The following is an 18,463-nucleotide window of genomic DNA, read 5'->3' on the forward strand; positions in this document are numbered from 1 at the left end:
CTCGTTTCCAAGGCGGCCGCCACTGGTGAAGGTAACCTAGGGCGTGGCCAGGCAGAGGAAGGTAAAATGCTACACACAGAGCTGGGTATGTCTGAGAAACAACAGGGACCCTCCAAACCTGGGTTTCCCTCTTAAGACGACTTTAGCAGACACGAACTTGCTTCTATTTACCTTTTCTTCAACTTCCAAGAACTGCTGGCTTCAGTAGTTTCAGCAAACTGACTTCCAGGAAAGGTGATTTGGATTATTCCTGTTGAGAAATCAGAAGAAGAGGTATAATAGGCTTGGTTGGTTTGCTTTCTGCAGGCCTCCTGTGACACCTCCACCAAGTCCCCGCTGAGACGGCGGTTGCGTGGCTCCCCCAGCTGCTCCGCACCAGCACTCATCCGGCCGCGCCCCTCCCTCCCTCACATTGGGCAGGACCCAGGAGCCTGCCTCGCCAGCCCCCAGCACGGTCAGGCTGTTCCCTGCACTCCTGAGGTTCCTGCAACAGACCCTCTGCTGACTTACGCTGGAAAGAGAGCATTTCTTTTCCTTGCAACCAAAAGTTACTTATTTAAAACTACAAGATCCAGGGTTAGGACTAAAACACACACACACACACACAAGTAGAGGGTGATGAAATAAAGACTTCTGAAACGAAGGAAAAATAAAAGAGAGACAGTGACCTGGGCCTCTCCACTACCGTCCCATAATATCTGAGAGGAGAGGAAGAGAGAGAGGTGGGAAACCCAGAGAGGAGAACCAGCAAATAAGTCATAAAATCTCAGCGGTATTCAATACTAAGACGGAGACCCAGATACTGGGGAGAGAGGCTCCTAATATGGGTATTACCCATAACAAAATAAAAAAGAATTTCAATGAAAATATAAACATGAGAAACTCTGAAAGTGTCTACAGCACATGATGAATAATTGAGTAACCATATAATGCCTATCAATACTACAATGAGAAGTGAAATAACTTAAAGATAAGTCTTGATTTACTATGCTGGCCTTTTTTTGGTCTTAATAAACATTTTATTTACTCATGGTTGGTGGGTCAGCAATTAGTGCTGGGCTCAGTGGGGTGGTTTTTTTTCTGTTCTTGCCTGGTTTACTCGTGGCTACAGGCATCTGTGGTTCAGCTGAGCCAGATGGTAGACCAGATGACTCAGTTCACATACTAGTGGCCAGTACTAGCTATTTGTGCTATTTTTAGAGTCTATTTTAGTAAACATGAACATTTGTTTCGCTAAGCTCTTGAAACATTTATGCCCACTATCCCCTTGACCTAATTTTCCATTGGTTCCTCAGTAGATCAACCATGAAATCACCTACTGTAGGGCTTCAAGACTCTAAACCCTTCTAATCCCTCTATTAGGGGGTAAGATTTTCATGAAGTTTAAAGATAACGGCTATGAAAGTGAGGGCTAGGAGGCAGGGCTAGAAGGTAGATGGTTTTTCAGGGGGTCTGAATGCCAAGTTAAATTGCATGCATACTTAGTCACTCAGTCATGTCTAACTCTTTGCAACCCCATGAACTGTAACCCACCAGACTCCTCTGTCCATGGGATTTCCCAGGCAAGATTACTGGAGTGAGTTTCCAATTCTTACTCTAGGGGGTCTTCCTGACCCAAGGATCAAACCGGCATCTCCTGCACTGGCAGGCACATTCTTTACCGCAGTACCACTTGGGAAGCCCCAAGTTAAGTTGGATGAACTTTATTCAAGCAGCGTAAGAGTCAAGATGACTACAGGCTAATCCCATTCTCTGAGAGAATAATTAGCACTCTGAAAATGTAGAATGTTAAAACTGGGCTATGGAGGGAAAGTACAACCCAAAGCACAAAGATGAAAGCAGTCAGCTGGAAACTAAGTGGACAGTAGCCGTGAGCTTTACCCTTGACAGGGTACTTTGCCTGCTGCTGTTGGCTCATTAGCTGCAGCGAGGGCTTCATGAGCATCTCCTGGCTTCTGGGTCTTCTAGGCAGCTCGGAGCTCCAGGGGTTCAATGGAGCACCAGCGTTCACTCTGTGGGGTACAGAACAGCGACAGGGACACCAGGTGGCATGCAAAGCAGGCTGAAGGGCAGTGATCCTGTCTGCTCACCCCAGACCTGGCGCCCAGGAGGCCGGCGTCCATCCCCATCTGCCCGTTCCGAACAGCAGAGGCACCTGCTCTAATCTCAGCCCCACCTTCTCCTCTCTGGACTTGTTTCCTTGTCCACAAAACCAGGGAGGGAGACAGGACTCATGGCCCTCAGAGGGTGGTCTGCAGACCAGACCTCTCTGCTGCTGGTTCACAACAAGCCAAGTACAGAAATTAAGAGCAGTTCAAAAGCTTTTAGTGCTTATGACACTGCTACACAGCCAAGCACATGATCAGGGGGACTGTCTTGCTGAACAGAGCACAGACTTTTGTATGAGTTTCCTGCAAATGCATAAAAAAAAATTACCACAAACTGAGCAGCATAGCACAACAGAAATTTATTCTCTCACAGTTCTAGGGGCCAGAAGCCTGAAATCAAGGTGTTACAGCCATATCCCCTCCAGACTCTAGAGGAGAGTCCGTTCCTTGCCTCTTTCAGCTGCTGGTGACTGCTGGCATTCCTAGGCTCGTGGCCACATCACTCTTTCATTTCAGTGCCTTCTCGTGTGTGCACGTGTGTAAAATCGCTCTCTTCCTCTCTAAGGACACCTGTGGTCACATTTAGGGCCCACCTAGATATAACCTAATATTCCCAGGTGTTGCAGTGGTAAAGAACTCATCTGCCAAAGCAGGAGACACAAGAGACACAGGTTCAATTCCTGGGTCAGGAAGATCCTCTGGAAAAGGAAATAGAAACCCACTCCAGTACTCTTGCCTGGAAAATTCCACTGACAGAGAAGCCTGGTGGGCTACAGTCCATTGGGTTGCAAAGAATCAGACATGACTGAGCACACAGTCACACACCCAGATAACCCAAGATATGTGTGTGTGTGTGTGTGTGTGTGTGTGTGCGTGTGTGTGCGCGCGCTCAGTCATGTCTAACTCTGCAACCCCATGAACTGGTTCAGATACTGTGGAATTCGTGTGCGACCAGTTGTTACATAGTGCGCACGGTACACTCATACCAGTTCACAACTGGAAGAGAAAACCACTGCCCTGCCTTTTGCTCTGCTGGGACCCTGGCTCCTCCGCTACAGCCCAGGAGCCCAGGTGAGATCAGCCTGGAACCACCAGGAAAGGAAAGGAGGCTGACAGGAGGCCGGGGCATGGGGGCAGGCCCCCCACCAGCAGGCAGTGCAGGGGCCACTCCTCTCTACCCTCCTCCTGCCCTCAAACGGCTTTAGCTGTAAAGGGATTAAATTCATCATCTGTTGCTGCTGCTGTTGTTCAAGGGTACCTCCCTCACCCCATCAATGCTCAGAATAGTCAATGTCCAAGTTTGAGAACAGAAACAAAACTGTTTGATTAGAATCCTTGTGGCCGTAGCACTGTCCTACTACTAACATTTGCTCCCCAGCAACATCCTGCCCTATAACTTTTAAAACACCCAGATCCAGGCTTCATAACAGGATGGAAGAGGCACCTGGAAATCTGACAAAGCAAGGCTTTCATTTCTCATTAGAAGCTTGCTTGCCTTGCAGGAGCATTCCTTGTCAAAGAAACTACAATTCTGAGTCCTTTTCCATGTCACATTTCAGCCTTAAAGGGCAGACCATGTCAAAATACCTGAGGATGTTTAAATGACAACACTCAATCCAGGTATGGCCATAGCAAAGTGGCTACTCTCATCATTCAACTAGGAGTATGAAAGGCAAAATCTTTCTGGAAGTAATTTGGCAAATTCTTATTAAATGGTTTAAAACTATATACACCCTCTGATACTATAATTCCATTTTCAGAATTCTACCCTAGGAAATGAATCTGAAATGGGGACAAAACTTAATGCTCAAAGGTATCCATGGCAATGTTTTACGTGAGATTAAAAAAAAACTGGAAATAAAGTTAATAGTCAATGAAAGAAAATGACTAGACAAATTATGATAGGTTTGTGAATAAAGTTTTATGTAGCCATGAAAAGGACATCTTACAGAGAATTTCTAATAAAAATACCAACTACAATAGCAACAGCTAATCTTTACATGGGTCAAACACTGTCCTAAGCTTACCAGGTGCTTTAGAAATACTAACCCTCTTAATCCTCAAGTTGCTAAGGTTATTATTCCCGCTTTACAGATCAGTAAATGGAGGCACCAATACTTAAGACACTTGCTCAAGATCACCCCGCTAGTAAGAGACCACACGGGGTTTTGAGCCCACCCAGTCTGGCTCAAAAGTCTATGCTCTTAAATCCTCTGACATCCTGAATAATGGTCCCCAAATATAACAGGTTCTAAGTCTGGAACCTGTAAATGCTACCTTGGGTAGAAATGGCACCTCTTGCCGGTGAAGAATCTTAAGATGGAGAGACATCCTGAATCATCAGGTGGGCCCTAGATGCCCTCCCAAATGCTCTCACAAGAGAGGCAGAGGGAGATTTCTCACACACACACACACACACAGGAAAGGCAGATGAAAACAGAGGCAGACGTTGGAGAGAGGGGGCCACACGGGGGAACGCCAGCAGACACCAGAAACTGAGGGTTGAGGGGTGCCCTCCCTCAAAGAGCCTCCAGGGGGCGCACCCACCTCAGGCCCGGCTCAGACTTCTGGCCCCCAGAACTGAAGGAATCCATTTCCATGGTCTTAAGCCATCCAGTTTGTGGAAATCTGCAGCCAGAGGAAACTAACACAAGTTCCCATGCTGTAGTGCTCTCAATGCAAGATAAAATATGCTAAATGGGAAAAGGGGAAATCAAAATTTATACACAATGATCTTAATTATGCATATAAAATGCATGCAAATACAACAAAATGTTTTGTAGTGATTATCTCTGAATACTAGAAATTATGGGTAATTTTCAGCATTATGTCTTTTGATATTTTTCCAAATTTCTACAATTAATGTGAATTTCTTTTACAAAGAAATGAAAAAAAACTTTTTAAATTAGCAACTCATGATACTTCTGCAACTCTAACTCAATCAAAAAAATGAAAAAAAAAAAAAAAATCAAGAAAACTCCCTGAGGATTTTCCTAATTTGGTCTCAGAGCAACACCTGAAGAAACCAATCACCCGGGTGCATTTCATCTCCTAAGAGACTCTAGCCGACCTTCGGCCTCTCTAAAGCCTACCAGTTTTCAGACTCTGGCAGGACCATGACGGGGCTAAAGAAGTTTCAGGCTTGGAAAGAAGAGGACAGTCTGAGTGGGTGCATGATTTCCTATCTATCCATCCACACGAGGTGGTGGGGAGGGGGGAGCACTGGGAGAAGTCCACTCGTTCCCAGAGCCCAAGCAGCCCAAACTGGCATGGGCCACACACCAAGAACCAAGAGGACTGGTTACTAAACATGGAATGTTTGCCTTCTCTGTGGGTGACTTCACAGAGCAAAACATCACACTAAACACGCGCTTAATCTTACTGAAGTCCAGACTCCAAGCCCATTCTGTTGCAAAACCCTCCTGCTATCATCTGTCCAGGAAGTCAGAGGACCAAAGGCCAATTTCACTGTATCAACATCATATCCTTTGATTAAATACTTTCATATCAAGAGTGTGTTAACATCTTCTCCCAAGGTATGGTCAGAACTGGATCAACACAGAAAGGAGGGCATGCTTCATGTTTTGTTTTGCATGGCAGAGAAGGTTGAAGAGTCAGTGGTTCCCTACAACACAGGCCAGGTCAGAGCCGAGGGGCGTGAAAAGCAGGTACATGGCTTTATTCAGCCCACCCTGTTATGGTGGAGCAAGCTCAGGCACGGGGTTGATGGGATCACAGTGTGGAGTTTATCCTTTAGTCTCTGAGCACTCTTATTCACTGACTGTTCAGCCAATCAACATACACAAAGCTACTACATGCCAGGCTCTAAGAGGAAGTTGGCTCACATTTCTAAAGGCCCAGTCTCCAACATGCCATCCCCTCCAATGACACGGCCAGGTGAGGCCCCATCATTACGGAGCCTCTTCATCAGCCTTCTGGATCCCAAGAACGCCAGCAGCAGCAAAATGCAGACAGGGAAGCCTGAACAGGCCCGGTGGAGGTTTGAGAAGGAGAAAAACAAAAAGCAAATGCTTTAGCACTATGGACCATCCGCCCTCTGTCTCTGTAGGTTCTACATCCAAGGATTCAACCAACTGCAGATGGAAAATATTAGAAAAAAGAAATTTCAAAAATGTCCCAAAAAGCAAAACAAATTTGCCACATACTGGCAACTATTTACATAGCATTTACATTGTATTTATGACTATCTGGGCTTCCCTGATGGCTCAGATGGTAAAGAATCCACCTGCAGTGCAAGAGACCTGGGTTCAATCCCTGGGTTGGGAAGATCCCCTGGAGGAGGGCATAGCAACCCACTCCAGTATTCTTGCCTGGAGAACTCCATGGACAGAGGAGCCTGGCGAGCCACAGTCCATGAGGTCACAAAGAGTCGGACATGACTGAGCAACCAAGCACACATATGACTATTTACACAGGATCTACAGATGATTTAGAGTATACGGGAAGGTGCTATAAATAATCTATAGATTTAAAGTATACGGGAAGACGTACACAGGTTTTATGCAAATACTAAGTCATTTTATGCAAGAAACTTGAGCATCTGGGGATTCTGGTATCTGCAAGAGTCCTGAGACCAATCTCCCAGGGGTACCAAGAGATAACTGTACCTTCCAACACACCATCAACATAACACTTGTAATTTGCAGGGATCAGTTGATGATAATTGAATCTCCCACTTGACCATCTACTCCACACAGTAGTGTATTAATATTTTCTCAAAGTATTTTTTCTTTTTGCTAGCCATTGAATGCCTAAATCTACCAGTGTCTAGCCTTAAGAAGTACTAAATACAAGGTATAAATTAACGCATGAATAAACATGTGTAATCAATTTACTAATCTGTAAAAACTCAAAAAGGCAGTTTACACAATTATCTCCTAAAGAAAATTCCAAGGAAGCTAATCCTGTGAGACATGCCAAGGAAAGTTTCATGTGTTATTCAACTGGTGAGAAATAGTACATTCTGTAGCCTCGCATCCCACTTAAAAATTCACAGTGCACATCATACAATGAAGAATACATGAAAGCCTTCAATTAAACACATTTTGAACTTCCCAAATCAACTTAACCACAGATGCCCTTTCATGCTTAATTAATACTTGCTGATATAAGAGAACCAACATTCTAAGAAAACCCTGGGAAAACAGTAACCCAATTCTTTGTTGGTTCAAAAAACATTTATTAAGCCCTGGAAACAAAAATAATATAAGGGTGATGAAGACAGGCAACATTAAACAAGTTAATATTTAATAGGAATGATACTTGGTGCTATCACCACCTAAGATAAATGTGAAACCTGGCTCACGGCCTACTGTCTACTGGAAGAGACCCATGAACACGTGATGAGTAGAACCAATATTAACTGAAGTGACAGAGACATGCACATATAGCTACATACACGTATATATGTATAAGTGTGTGTATTTGCACACACTCATAGGAAGGGAGAAGGTTTTCCAGGCAGATGAGAAGCACGAGTGTCCAATGTGCAGAGGTTTTGTGCACACATTGGTCTTATCCAGTGGTTTTCAAAATATGGTCCAAGACCCTCTCTGGGGGTGCTGCCAGGCCAAAACTATCTTCAGTTGTGTGACATTTGCACTGACGGTGCAAAAACAATGGTGGGGAAAATGGCTGGAGCCTTGGCCAGTAATAAGGCAGTGGCATCTGACTGTGATAGCCGTCACTGTAATCTCCACCACCACACTCTCACAGTTTAAAAAAAAAAAAAAAAGATCAATTTCATCTAAGAATATACTAAAGGAAGCATTAAAAGTTATTAATTCCACTAAATATTAACCTTGAGTACGTATCTTTTTACTATCCCGTGACAAAACGAGAAGCACACACAGCACTTCTGCTACAAGCCCAAGTGTGGTGGTTCTTGGCAGGAAAAGGCACTCATACAACCGAGCGGCAAGCCGAACTGGCCGCTCTTCCACTGAATGCCATTTAACTTGAAAGAATGACTGACAGAAAAGCTACAGTGACTCAGATCTGGGTGTTTTTAGAATGAATAAAGGGAGCTTGTTAGTTCAAGGAAAACTGACAGTATTTGTTACTAAAGAAAAATCTGAGCTTTCAAGCAAAAATTAAAATTTGGAAAAACTCTATTGGCCACTATGAGCTCTAGAGTCTTTCAATACTTTAAGGCTTTTCAGAGGAGAGCGGTAGTGACAGCAACTAATGTGATGTTATCCAAATGACTCATGCATGATGTTGCAAAATGCATAAAAGATCTTTTCAAATGCAAGACAGACCAAAAGATTTTAATGTAACAGAATATGAGAGACTCTTTGATATAAGATTTCAGACTCTATGCTGCAACAAACCTTGAAGAAACTACCACTTGTCAAGCTCTGATGTAGTTTCAAAGACTATCCACAACTAACTGAATAGGTTGTTAAAACATTCCTCCCTTTTCCAACTATATCCAGGTAAGGCTGTATTTTCTTCATACATAAAACACAACAGGGCTTCCGTGGTGGCTTAGTGGAGAGAAATCCACCTGCCAATGCAGGAGACACGGGTTGGATCCCCGATCTGGGAGGATCCCACGTGCTGCAGAGCAACAAAGCCCAAGCGCCACAGCGGCCGAGCCTGCGCCCCAGAGGGCGGGAACCTCCGCTTCCGGGCCATGTGCCCTGCAGCCTGTGCTCGGCAACAGGAGAGACCACCGCAATGAGCAGCCTGTGCGCTGCAACGAAGTGAGGCCCCCGCAACTAGAGAAAAGCCACAGAGCAATGAAGACCCAGCACAGCCAAAAATTAATTTTTCTAATTTTTAAAACACACACACACAACACACTACAACAGAATGAAGGTAAACCATTGATGAGAGTCCAGCTGTCTCCCATTAAGGCAGGCAATAAAGTTATCTGGAAAGAAGCAAAACAATGTTGCCCTTCATTTCCTGCTTTGGAAACAGTTATTTTTCATTAAGAGTGTTATCTGTATTATGTAATGGGTTTATTACTGCTATATTTAAGCTAATTTAAATAAACACTTTAAAATCTTTTCAACTTCAATTTCTAATATTATAAGTACTGCTAGAGATAACCCACATAACTAAAAGCTCTTTGGGGATCTCACTAGCTTTTAAGAGTTTTAAAAGGGGTCCTGAAATGAAAAGTTAGAGAGCTGCTGGTTGTGGGGGGAGGGAAGGGGACAGTGAAGAGGCGGCCGGAGGGCCCGCAGTGGCCCCCACTGTGGTGAGGGGTCAGGGCTGATCTGACAAGAGCCAGCAGGAGTGGGGAGCACCAAGAGGATGCAACAGACGTGCCTGCCAAAGAAAGAGCAAGGACACCATAGAGCTGACCCCTACTCGATGAACATACAATTCTAAACGCCAGTCAGTCTGATGGGAAGGCAGACTGCAGGACACTGAAGGTCCATTACTACAATCTAAAAAAACATGAAATACAAATTCCTATAAAAGAGGAGGAACAGAAAAGTATTAAAATTTAACAACAGAAGGGAAAGAAGCAAGGTCACGCAAAATAGACATGCAACCAACTAGAATTCTGCAAAGTGAAGGAAATCATCAGTAACAGTACAGGGCTTTAAAGATCTAAAGATACCAAAATCAAGGTGCACTTTGGGCAAGGCTGAAAAGTAAAAATAAATGAGCAGTAAAGAGCAGTAAGCCGCAGCAGTAAAGAGGGGAAATGAATGCAGCCCAGAGAAGACAGACAGAAGTCTTCCCAACTCAAAAGCTGGGAGGAAATCAGCTCCTATTTCCAGATCGTGGGCTCCATCCACTCCAGGGTGGGGCGGGGGCCGGGGAGCTGCTGGGGGAGTGGGCACGAAGCACTCAACAAGGAAGGAGACTCCTGCAGAGTCCCGCACAGGCAGAGGCCAGGGATCCTTAACTGGACGACCAGAGTCTCGCCCAGGAAAAGACGGATCACGCCAGTCAAAAACCCAGACCACCAGACAAGACAACTGTTAGAATTTGCTCTCAAGGAGCTTATAATCATTATTTTCTAAATCAAAAACAAAAATCAAGGAACTTTCCAGGCAGTCCAGTGAAGTCCAGTAATTAAGACTCCGGGGGCACAAGTTTGGTTTCTGGCTGGGGAAGATCCTGCAGTGCTGCAAACAAAAAAGACAACAAGAAGAAAACCTAAACCCCACAAACATCCATAGGCTAGCTGTAAGGAAAATGCGAACGGCATGCTCTGAGAACAGAAGAGGTTGCCAAGTTTCTCAAACTTCCTGGGCCTCAGTTTTCTCTTCTGCCAGGTGGGGAGTTCTGTTCTCTCAAAGCCTCCGAGATGAGGAGGTCAGCAGGATCAGGCTTCACAGGCCCTGTGACCACACAGACTGAGCACCCTCCCAAAAGTGCTGGACCCTGTGACAGAGACCAGGAGCATCCAGGCTGCAAGGATGCAGGTCGGATGGGGGGAGAGGACAAGAGAACAGGTTCAGATGTCTGTCAAACAGAAACTGCCCAACTTCTGTTTTCACCACAACCTGCAGAGTGAGAAAGACACTTTACTTGGCAACCCAGCAAGTGCGCGCGCACACACACACACACACACACACGCAGCGTCTCTGAGATGCAGGCTTCCAGTCTGACCCTGGTCAGTTTCTCCACTTCCTGCAGTCCAGTTCCTCCCCTGTAAGTCAAGGACAGGAAAAACGACACCATGACTTCAGTTGTTGTGGAGAAATACGTCAACGTGTGTAAAGTGCTTCATGGCGTCAACCTTTCTCTGTAAAACTCTTACTATACACAACTTTCATAAAACTCAACCTGACTATGTGTATTCCACTCTCATGCCTTCCTCCCATTCTATCTTTTCTTCTTTTTTAATATTGGCAGAGACCCTCTGGATTAACTTCGGAACCCCGTTACCGGGGTCCTGACCTCCAGCTGGAGACGAGGGCTTGGACCTGGGTAATGGTAATGGAGGAGACAGAGCTGATAGTTTTGGGGTGACTGGTTACAGGGGAGGGGGTGTCAGATGACTCAGTCCTCTGGGATGATGACGTTGTTGGGGGAAAGCCGACACCCACCCTGGCCAGACACCACAGTGACCACTTGCAGGAGTTATCTTAAACAGCAGGTCCTAACAAGCTGCTGCTGCTGCTGCTAAGTCGCTTCAGTCATGTCCAACTCTGTGTGACCCCATAGATGGCAGCCCACCAGGCTCCCCCGTCCCTGGGATTCTCCAGGCAAGAACACTGGAGTGGGCTGCCATTTCCTTCTCTAATGCATGAAAGTGAAAAGCAAAAGTGAAGTCACTCAGTCGTGTCCAACTCTGAGCGACCACATGGACTGCAGCCTACCAGGCTCCTCCGTCCATGGAATTCTCCAGGCAAGAGTACTGGAGTGGGGTGCCATTGCCTTCTCCAACTAACAAGCTACGACCAAACAAAAGACTTTGAGGAAGTCAAAAGGAGAGAGGAGAAGCCAGTCTCCAATCTCCCAGAATCCTCCTTGCTGGCATCCACCTTGGCTCAACACCACGTGCGACAGGAGGAACCACCCTGAGTCAGAAGGGCTGGCCAGAGACAGGGGGAAACTCACCAGCACCATCAAGCCCGAGCCTGCACGCCACATGGCGGAGCAGTCCTCCTGCCTCCCCGGGCGCCCCTTCCAAATGAAGCCTCTTGCCTTGTCAGCATGTGTGTCTCCTGGGAAAATTCATTTCCAGGTGTTAGACAAGAGCCCACTCTCAGCCCCAGAGGGGTCCTCATTCCTACCGCAATGTTGCGATGTTGCTGTTTGAGATGGGGAGCCCCAGGGCGGGGAGCAGGAGTGGGTCTGCGGGAGGGGAGGGAGAGAGGAGACACTGGGTCTAAACCTCCTGCCAGGAGACAGGGTGAGGGGAAAAAGGGGGCCTTCACAGTCCACCAAGCAGGGAACCAGGCGGAGAGATCTCACACCAGAACCACAGCTATGGATGCAGAATGCGTTTTTCCAAACTGTGCTGTGGAGGTGGACAGCCTCTGTGAACTCGCCCACGAACAGTGAGTGATGGAGGACCTGGGGACCCAGGGCCCCTGCCAAACGTCCCTCCTTGTCCGCCCAGCATCAAGCACTAACACACTCAATTAGAGTCCGTCTGCCCATCTGCCTCCTCCACTAAGCGAGCTGCTTCGGGGCAGGGACCACCCTGGGTCATGCATCTTTCTATTTCCCAGGCCTCCCCAGCACACGGCCCAGCCCACTGCCTCTGGGAGGTGCTCAATTCAGTGATTCAACATGATAAAAACCCCCAAAAAAGGCCACTTACAGTTCAGGACACTAAGATAAGGTACAGCAGATGGGACAGACAAACAGAACCTGCCAGAATTTGTGGTCACTTGAGGATGTGGGCCAACAAATTCACAGACAAAAGGAACCTGCAAAAAACTGTGAAAACTCCGCAATGCGAGATGGGTGTGGATCTTCATCATAATGATGGGAGGTATTAAGCAGGTCAGGGAGAGAATCAGGAAGACATAGGAAAAATAAAACTGGAAAGATGGGGCGTAACGTGTGTATGTCATTCGACCTCTTCCAAGGTCACCCTGGATGTTGGATTCGTCTCTTCACTCCCCTTGCTGTATTTTTCCATCAGCTCGAGGCCTTCTCAGGCATGCCTCTGTTTCCGATCCTCTGCCATCCTCCAAAGCCCAGCTCCTTGGAGGTTACCTATTTTTCTTACATGTATGTGACTCGTTCCCCCAACCAGCTGGAATGGTAATACACACCTTCTTATGCAAACACCCCCATCCTTTGCACAGACGAGGCACCCAATAGCCGTTGATTGACTGGTTTTTATACTGATTACGTTTGCTGCTGCTGCTGCTAAGTCGCTGCAGTCGTGTCTGACTCTGTGCGACCCCATAGATGGCAGCCCACCAGGCTCCACCATCCCTGGGATTCTCCAGGCAAGAATACTGGAGCAGGTTGCCATTTCCTTCTCCAATGCATGAAAGTGAAAAGTGAAAGTGAGGTAGCTCAGTCATGTCTGACGCTTAGCGACCTCATGGACTGCAGCCTACCAGGCTCCTCCGTCCATGGGATTTTCCAGGCAAGAGTACTGGAGTGCAAATTCAGATTCAGATTTTCTAGTCTTACCCCCTTTAGTTGCAACCATTACTAAAGCTGTCATTCTAATAGTAACAGCTATATTTATTAAGCACCTACCATATACAATGCACAACTAAGGACCTTAAATGCAGCATCTCCTGCAATCTTCAATCTGCAGGGTAGGGATTATTATTTCCATTTTACAGATGACAAGATTGAAGCTCAAAGAGACAACAGAGTTGATAAGTGGCAACACTGGAATTCAGACCTAAGGCTACTTAACTCCAAAGTCAAATAAACACAATCACTCTGAATTTTCTGCCCTCTTTTTCCCTGGCACAGGGGCTGGAGAACAGCCCATCTGATATGGAGTCCACAGTCAATACTCACCAAAGACCTAAGCAGGGCTCAACTCACAGAAAGCTTTTTTAGGCTTGAGAAAGCCACAGTTTATCAAGACTCATTCATTCATCTCCTACCAGCACATAGGTCAAGTCAAGCTTATTTTTAACTCTATCACTTAAAAAAAAAAAGGAATGTGCTAATGGCCTCACTTGTTTCTGAAAGAACGTTTAGGGAATTCCCTGAGGGTCATGGTTAGGACTCCATGCTTCCACTGAACGGGGCCTAGGTTTGATCCCCGATTGGGGAACTAGGATCCCACAAGCCTCACAGCATGGCTAAAAAATATATTTTTTAAATTAAAAAAAATTTTTTTAAAGAATGTTTAATTAAACTAAGAAACTAACTACGCTCAGACTAATCAAATTATTAGTGTCAGGTCGTTAATAAAACAGTCACAAAACGCACAACAGCTTCCATATCTGCTGTGTTTCAGTCTGCCCAACTCCCCAACATACATGACTTCATCTGAGCATCTCAGTAACCATGGGGTGAGAACAAAACAAGACTAAGACATTCAGTGAGTCCCCGACGGTCACAGTTCCTGTGACTCAGGACCTGGTTATAAGCTACAAAAGAAAGCGCTCTGAGCAGCAGGGTCACAGGAGAAAGAAGACGCCCCGGGCAGCAGGGCTCCCAGTCCCCCCCAGCCCCTACCCCGCAGCGTCCTCCCGCCCTGGACGGCCCAGACTTACCCTGTAGACAGGAAGCCGGCACTGCGGAGCCCGCGTCCCCGCCCACCACCTCAGACGGAAAGGCTCTGGGGCCTGGAGTTCGGGATGCCAGGGGGGTGAGTCTGAAATGCCTCCCTGCTCCCCAGCACTGTGCTGGGTGGGGGACAGGGGGATGGATGGCCCCCAGAGGCGTCCCATCATCACATCCTCTCCACGTCTGAAGCCCTCCCCTTCATCTCTGTGACCTGGCTGAGGGGTCCAAAAGTCATGCTTTCCCCTTGTAATTTCCACACAGGAGGCTGCCTCAAGTTTGCAATGGTACAGAACAGCCCCACACTGGCAGCTCCGGATAAACAGAGGCAGGAAAAGAAAACCATTTTAACATCCTACTGTTAGTGTGGTAGTCGCTCAGTCACGTCCAACCCTGTGTGACCCCATGGATCGTAGCCCGCCAGGCACCTCTGTCCATGGGGATTCTCCAGACAAGAATACTGGAGGGGGTTGCCAGGCCCTCCTCCAGGGGATCCTCCTGACCCAGAGATCGAACCCAGGTCATCCATATTATAGCAGGCAGATTCTTTACCATCTGAGCTACCAGGCAAGCCCACACGACTGCAATTACTGCCTTGGAGTGAGATACCTGGGGCTTCATAATAAATTCTTCCCTTTTACTAAAAAAAAAAAAAAAAAGATTCAAGGGGAGCCCTGCCTGGCCCAAGTAGGTCAAGGGTCTACTTACAGCACAGGGACAGATCAAGAACCACTCCTGGCAGGTCCCAAGTTCAGACAGAGGAAAGGTGCTTCCCCAGAAAAACAGGAAGGGTCCACCAGTCTCCAACAAAGGAGGAAGGCTTGTTTAAGGCAGACGAGATAACAGCATAAACATAAGTATTCAGAGACCCTGCACACACAACTGCCAAAGGAAGAAGGCTTGTTTAAGGCAGACGAAATAACAGCATAAACATAAGTATTCAGAGACCCTGCACACACAACTGCTAAGCCACTGCCCTTCAGATCCCAAGTCCAGTAATCCCACTCATTCTACACCACAGCTGACATTATTTGGGCACTAAATTGTAAAGCAATAACAGTAAAGAACAGCCAGTGTAGAATAAGGCGCTAATTGTGCAGTAAAGATGCTTAGTGCAAACAGAATTCAGATAAATCAATGCACCCTTTTACATCCACGGAATATTCTAAAACTAGACATCTCCGAAGAATTGACACTTCTGAACTGTGGTATTGGAGAAGACTTTTGAGAGTCCCTTGGACTGCAAGGAGATCTAACCAGTCCATCCTAAGGGAGATCAGTCCTGAGTGTTCACTAGAAGGACTGATGTTGAAGCTGAAACTCCAACAGTGTGTGGCCACCTGATGTGAAGAACTGAAACTCATTTGAAAAGACCCTGATGCTGGATAAGATTGAAGGTGGGAAGAGAAGGGGACGAGAAGAGGATGAGATGGTTGGATGGCATCACCGACTCAATGGACATGGGTTTGGGTGGACTCCGGCAGTTGGTGATGGACAGGGAGGCCTGGCATGCTGCGGTTCATGGGGTCACAGAGTTGGACACGACTGAGTGGCTGAACTGAACTGAACTGAGAGATCTCCACACCACAGTTTTGTACTAGGATGAAACAGAAACCATGTTTCTTCATCAACGAGAGCCAGGCCTGCCTCCCAGCTCCCTTCTGACTCCCTACAGCTGAGTGAAAGGTCTCTCCTTGGGTCTACGACTTTTCACTCCTCTCTGCTCAGGTGACAACTAAAGGCCCTGCTTCTCAGGAAGGAAGCAGAAATCAGAAGTCAACCAAGATGAAGGCAAGGGCCCAACTCTCTGAAGAGACTAAAGGGCCAACACAGAAGGCAGGGCCCGTGGGAGGGAAGGAAGTGGAGGGGCGGGGGCCCTGCAGCCCGCCGGGGGTTTCCTTCTTCTTCATTAAACACAGCTCTCACCCTCACTGCTGCTTCATAAATATTCTTTGCTGTAGCTGGTTCCACTGGCTGCACGGGGTTATGATGACTTCTAAAAGCAATCCAAGAAGTGGGAGCTTTTGATCCTTTTCTCAGTGGTCTAACCTAAACCTGGATCACTGGAATCACCCCCACTTCTCTGCTTCCAGCATCTTGCTTCTCTTCCTAAGCTATGGCCACTTCATTGTCTCTCTCCACAGACCAGAGACAAACGCTGGTATTTACTGGGCGCTTCCCTGGTGGCTCAGATGAGAAGGAATCTGCCTGCAGTGCAGGAGATGCGAGTTTGACCCCTGGGTCAGGAAGATCCCCTGGAGAAGGAAATGGAAACCCACTCCAGTACTCTTGCCTGGAGAATCCCATGGACAGAGGAGCCTGGTGGGCTACAGTCCATGGGGTCGCAAGAGTCAAACACAACTTAGTGATTAAACAACAACATGGTAATGCTATGTTTAACTTTTAAGGATCTCTTTAACATGTCTTGAAAATAGGAAATGCTACAAAGAAAAGCCAGAAGGATACTGAAAGCAAAATGCAAAACCTCAGTGAGATCAAAGAAGTTAAAAAAAAAAAGTTTATCTAGTCTCACCCCTTCTTTCAATAAGCTGAAGTCTGGGCACAAGGAACCGAAACAGTATACTTCTTCTTAAAAGGCTAAGAACACTAGCAGGAGAAAGCTAAGATATGTAATTCTTGTTGTTCAGAGCGAGCCGCGAGCGGCCCAGGGCACAGACGCAGCCTCTCTGCACCTGCCTCACCGGCTTTCATGCGGCTGATCACCACCAACGCTTTAGCAGGATGGCCAGTGGCAAGACGGAAACGTGGAGGGGCTGCACCAGAAGAGGCCACGTCGACACCTTTAAATTAAGTGAAGAAGAAAATAGCTCGCTGAAGGCAGAGTGAGCTAACCACAAATGAGAAACCGACTCTTCTGACACAAGCAAAACTCCAGCGTGACGGGGACGGCGGCGAGCCAGGAGACAGGCAGGGGCGCCAGCGGCGCTCGGGGGCAGGGGGTCCATAAACCGCAACCCAGTCAGCTCGCTGTGCGTGGCTCCCCACAGACACACCTGAAACACCAGCGGGGGGCCAAAGCAGAGTCTAGCAAAGATGCATGTGCCAAAGGCAGAAGTACTCCCAGATTAGCTCTAGCAAGCCCTTTAAAGTTCAAACCAGAACCAAGGCCAGGAAGGAAACAAAGCGAAAGGGAGCTTATTATGAATCAAAAAAAGTCATTCCTTTCTCACGAGTGGCTCTGCCTGGTCGCTTCAGATACAGACAGGCCCGGTGCTTGGACTGGGGAACGTGATAAAGACAAATACAGACGTGACTTAAAAGCCAACAGCAAAGTGGGCTTCCCGGGTGGCGCTAGTGGTAAAGAATCCTCCTGCCAATGCAGGAGAAGCAAGAGACACGGGTTTGATTCTTGCCTGGAATATTCCAGGGACAGACAAGCCTTGTGGCTACAGTCCTTAGGGTCCCAAAGTGTTGGACATGACTGAGCACGCATGCCAGCACACACACACAAACGCACACACATGCCCTTACCTGTAACATCCCTTATGTGTGAGCTTCTGGAAGGTCGAGACTTAACTCCCACCTACCAGGCAGACCTACGGTCTGAATACGTGGGAAAGAGTATAGAAAAGCACAAGGACTCATTTGACAGAGGAGAGGGAAACAGACATACACTGAGAATAATATAAAATCTAGGTGAAAAAAAAACAAAGGTTATCAGGACAGAGAGCTACAGGTCCTTGATAAAGTGGGATTCTCCTGGCACCCAGCATCACGTCACTCAGGCCCGAGAAAAAACAGAACGCCTGGCTGCAAAGCGGAGTATTAGACCTAGAAGTGTATGACGTCTGTGCCCCTCCTTTGTTTTAGAGAAAACAATACTGAGGTTTGGAGAGATTCAGCAACATATCCAGGACTGACTGTTAACAACGGCAAAGCCAGGCCTGGTCTCCTGGAAGGCCTTCCACTAAACAGTATTGATGATGGTGGTGCTGGTGCTGGTGCTGAAGAACTTACAAGCAAACATTACAATGAGGGCTTTACATATATTATCCCATTCAATCAATCCTCAACAAACTATAGGACAGTAGCAGTACTTAGGTGGTGCCAGTGGCAAAGAACATGCCTGCCAAGACAGGAGACATAAGAGACCCCGGTACGATCCCTGGGTCGTGAAGACCCCCTGGAGGAGGACATGGCAACCCACTCCAGTGTTCTTGCCTGGAAAATCCCATGGATGG

At 47.0% G+C, this 18,463-nt stretch overlaps 1 protein-coding gene across 30 annotated transcripts in view; it reads right to left on the reverse strand.

The window, feature by feature from the left end:
- The window catches only part of SMCO4 (single-pass membrane protein with coiled-coil domains 4), a 75,511-nt gene that overhangs the window by 33,076 nt on the left and 23,972 nt on the right, over positions 1 to 18,463 (reverse strand). For 12 of the 30 annotated variants that reach the window (XR_015157415.1, XR_015157414.1, XM_086383271.1 and 9 more), the window contains one exon: positions 172 to 250. Coding sequence is in view for 21 of the 30 variants with exons in the window: in XM_086383267.1 (XP_086239393.1) it covers positions 172 to 250 (79 nt within the window). In the remaining 9 variants the exon portion in view is untranslated. Of the gene's footprint in view, positions 1 to 171; positions 251 to 1,881; positions 2,013 to 4,655; positions 4,802 to 5,953; positions 6,090 to 11,663; positions 11,771 to 18,463 lie in introns of those variants that run through there. The other 18 variants (XM_086383253.1, XM_086383260.1, XM_086383258.1 and 15 more) reach the window with 4 other exon arrangements.

The sequence above is a fragment of the Bos grunniens genome, chromosome 29 (assembly GCF_055505025.1).
Source record: "Bos grunniens cultivar Pamir isolate PY7600 chromosome 29, Bosgru_T2T1.0, whole genome shotgun sequence".
Classification (NCBI taxonomy): Eukaryota; Metazoa; Chordata; class Mammalia; order Artiodactyla; family Bovidae; genus Bos; species Bos grunniens.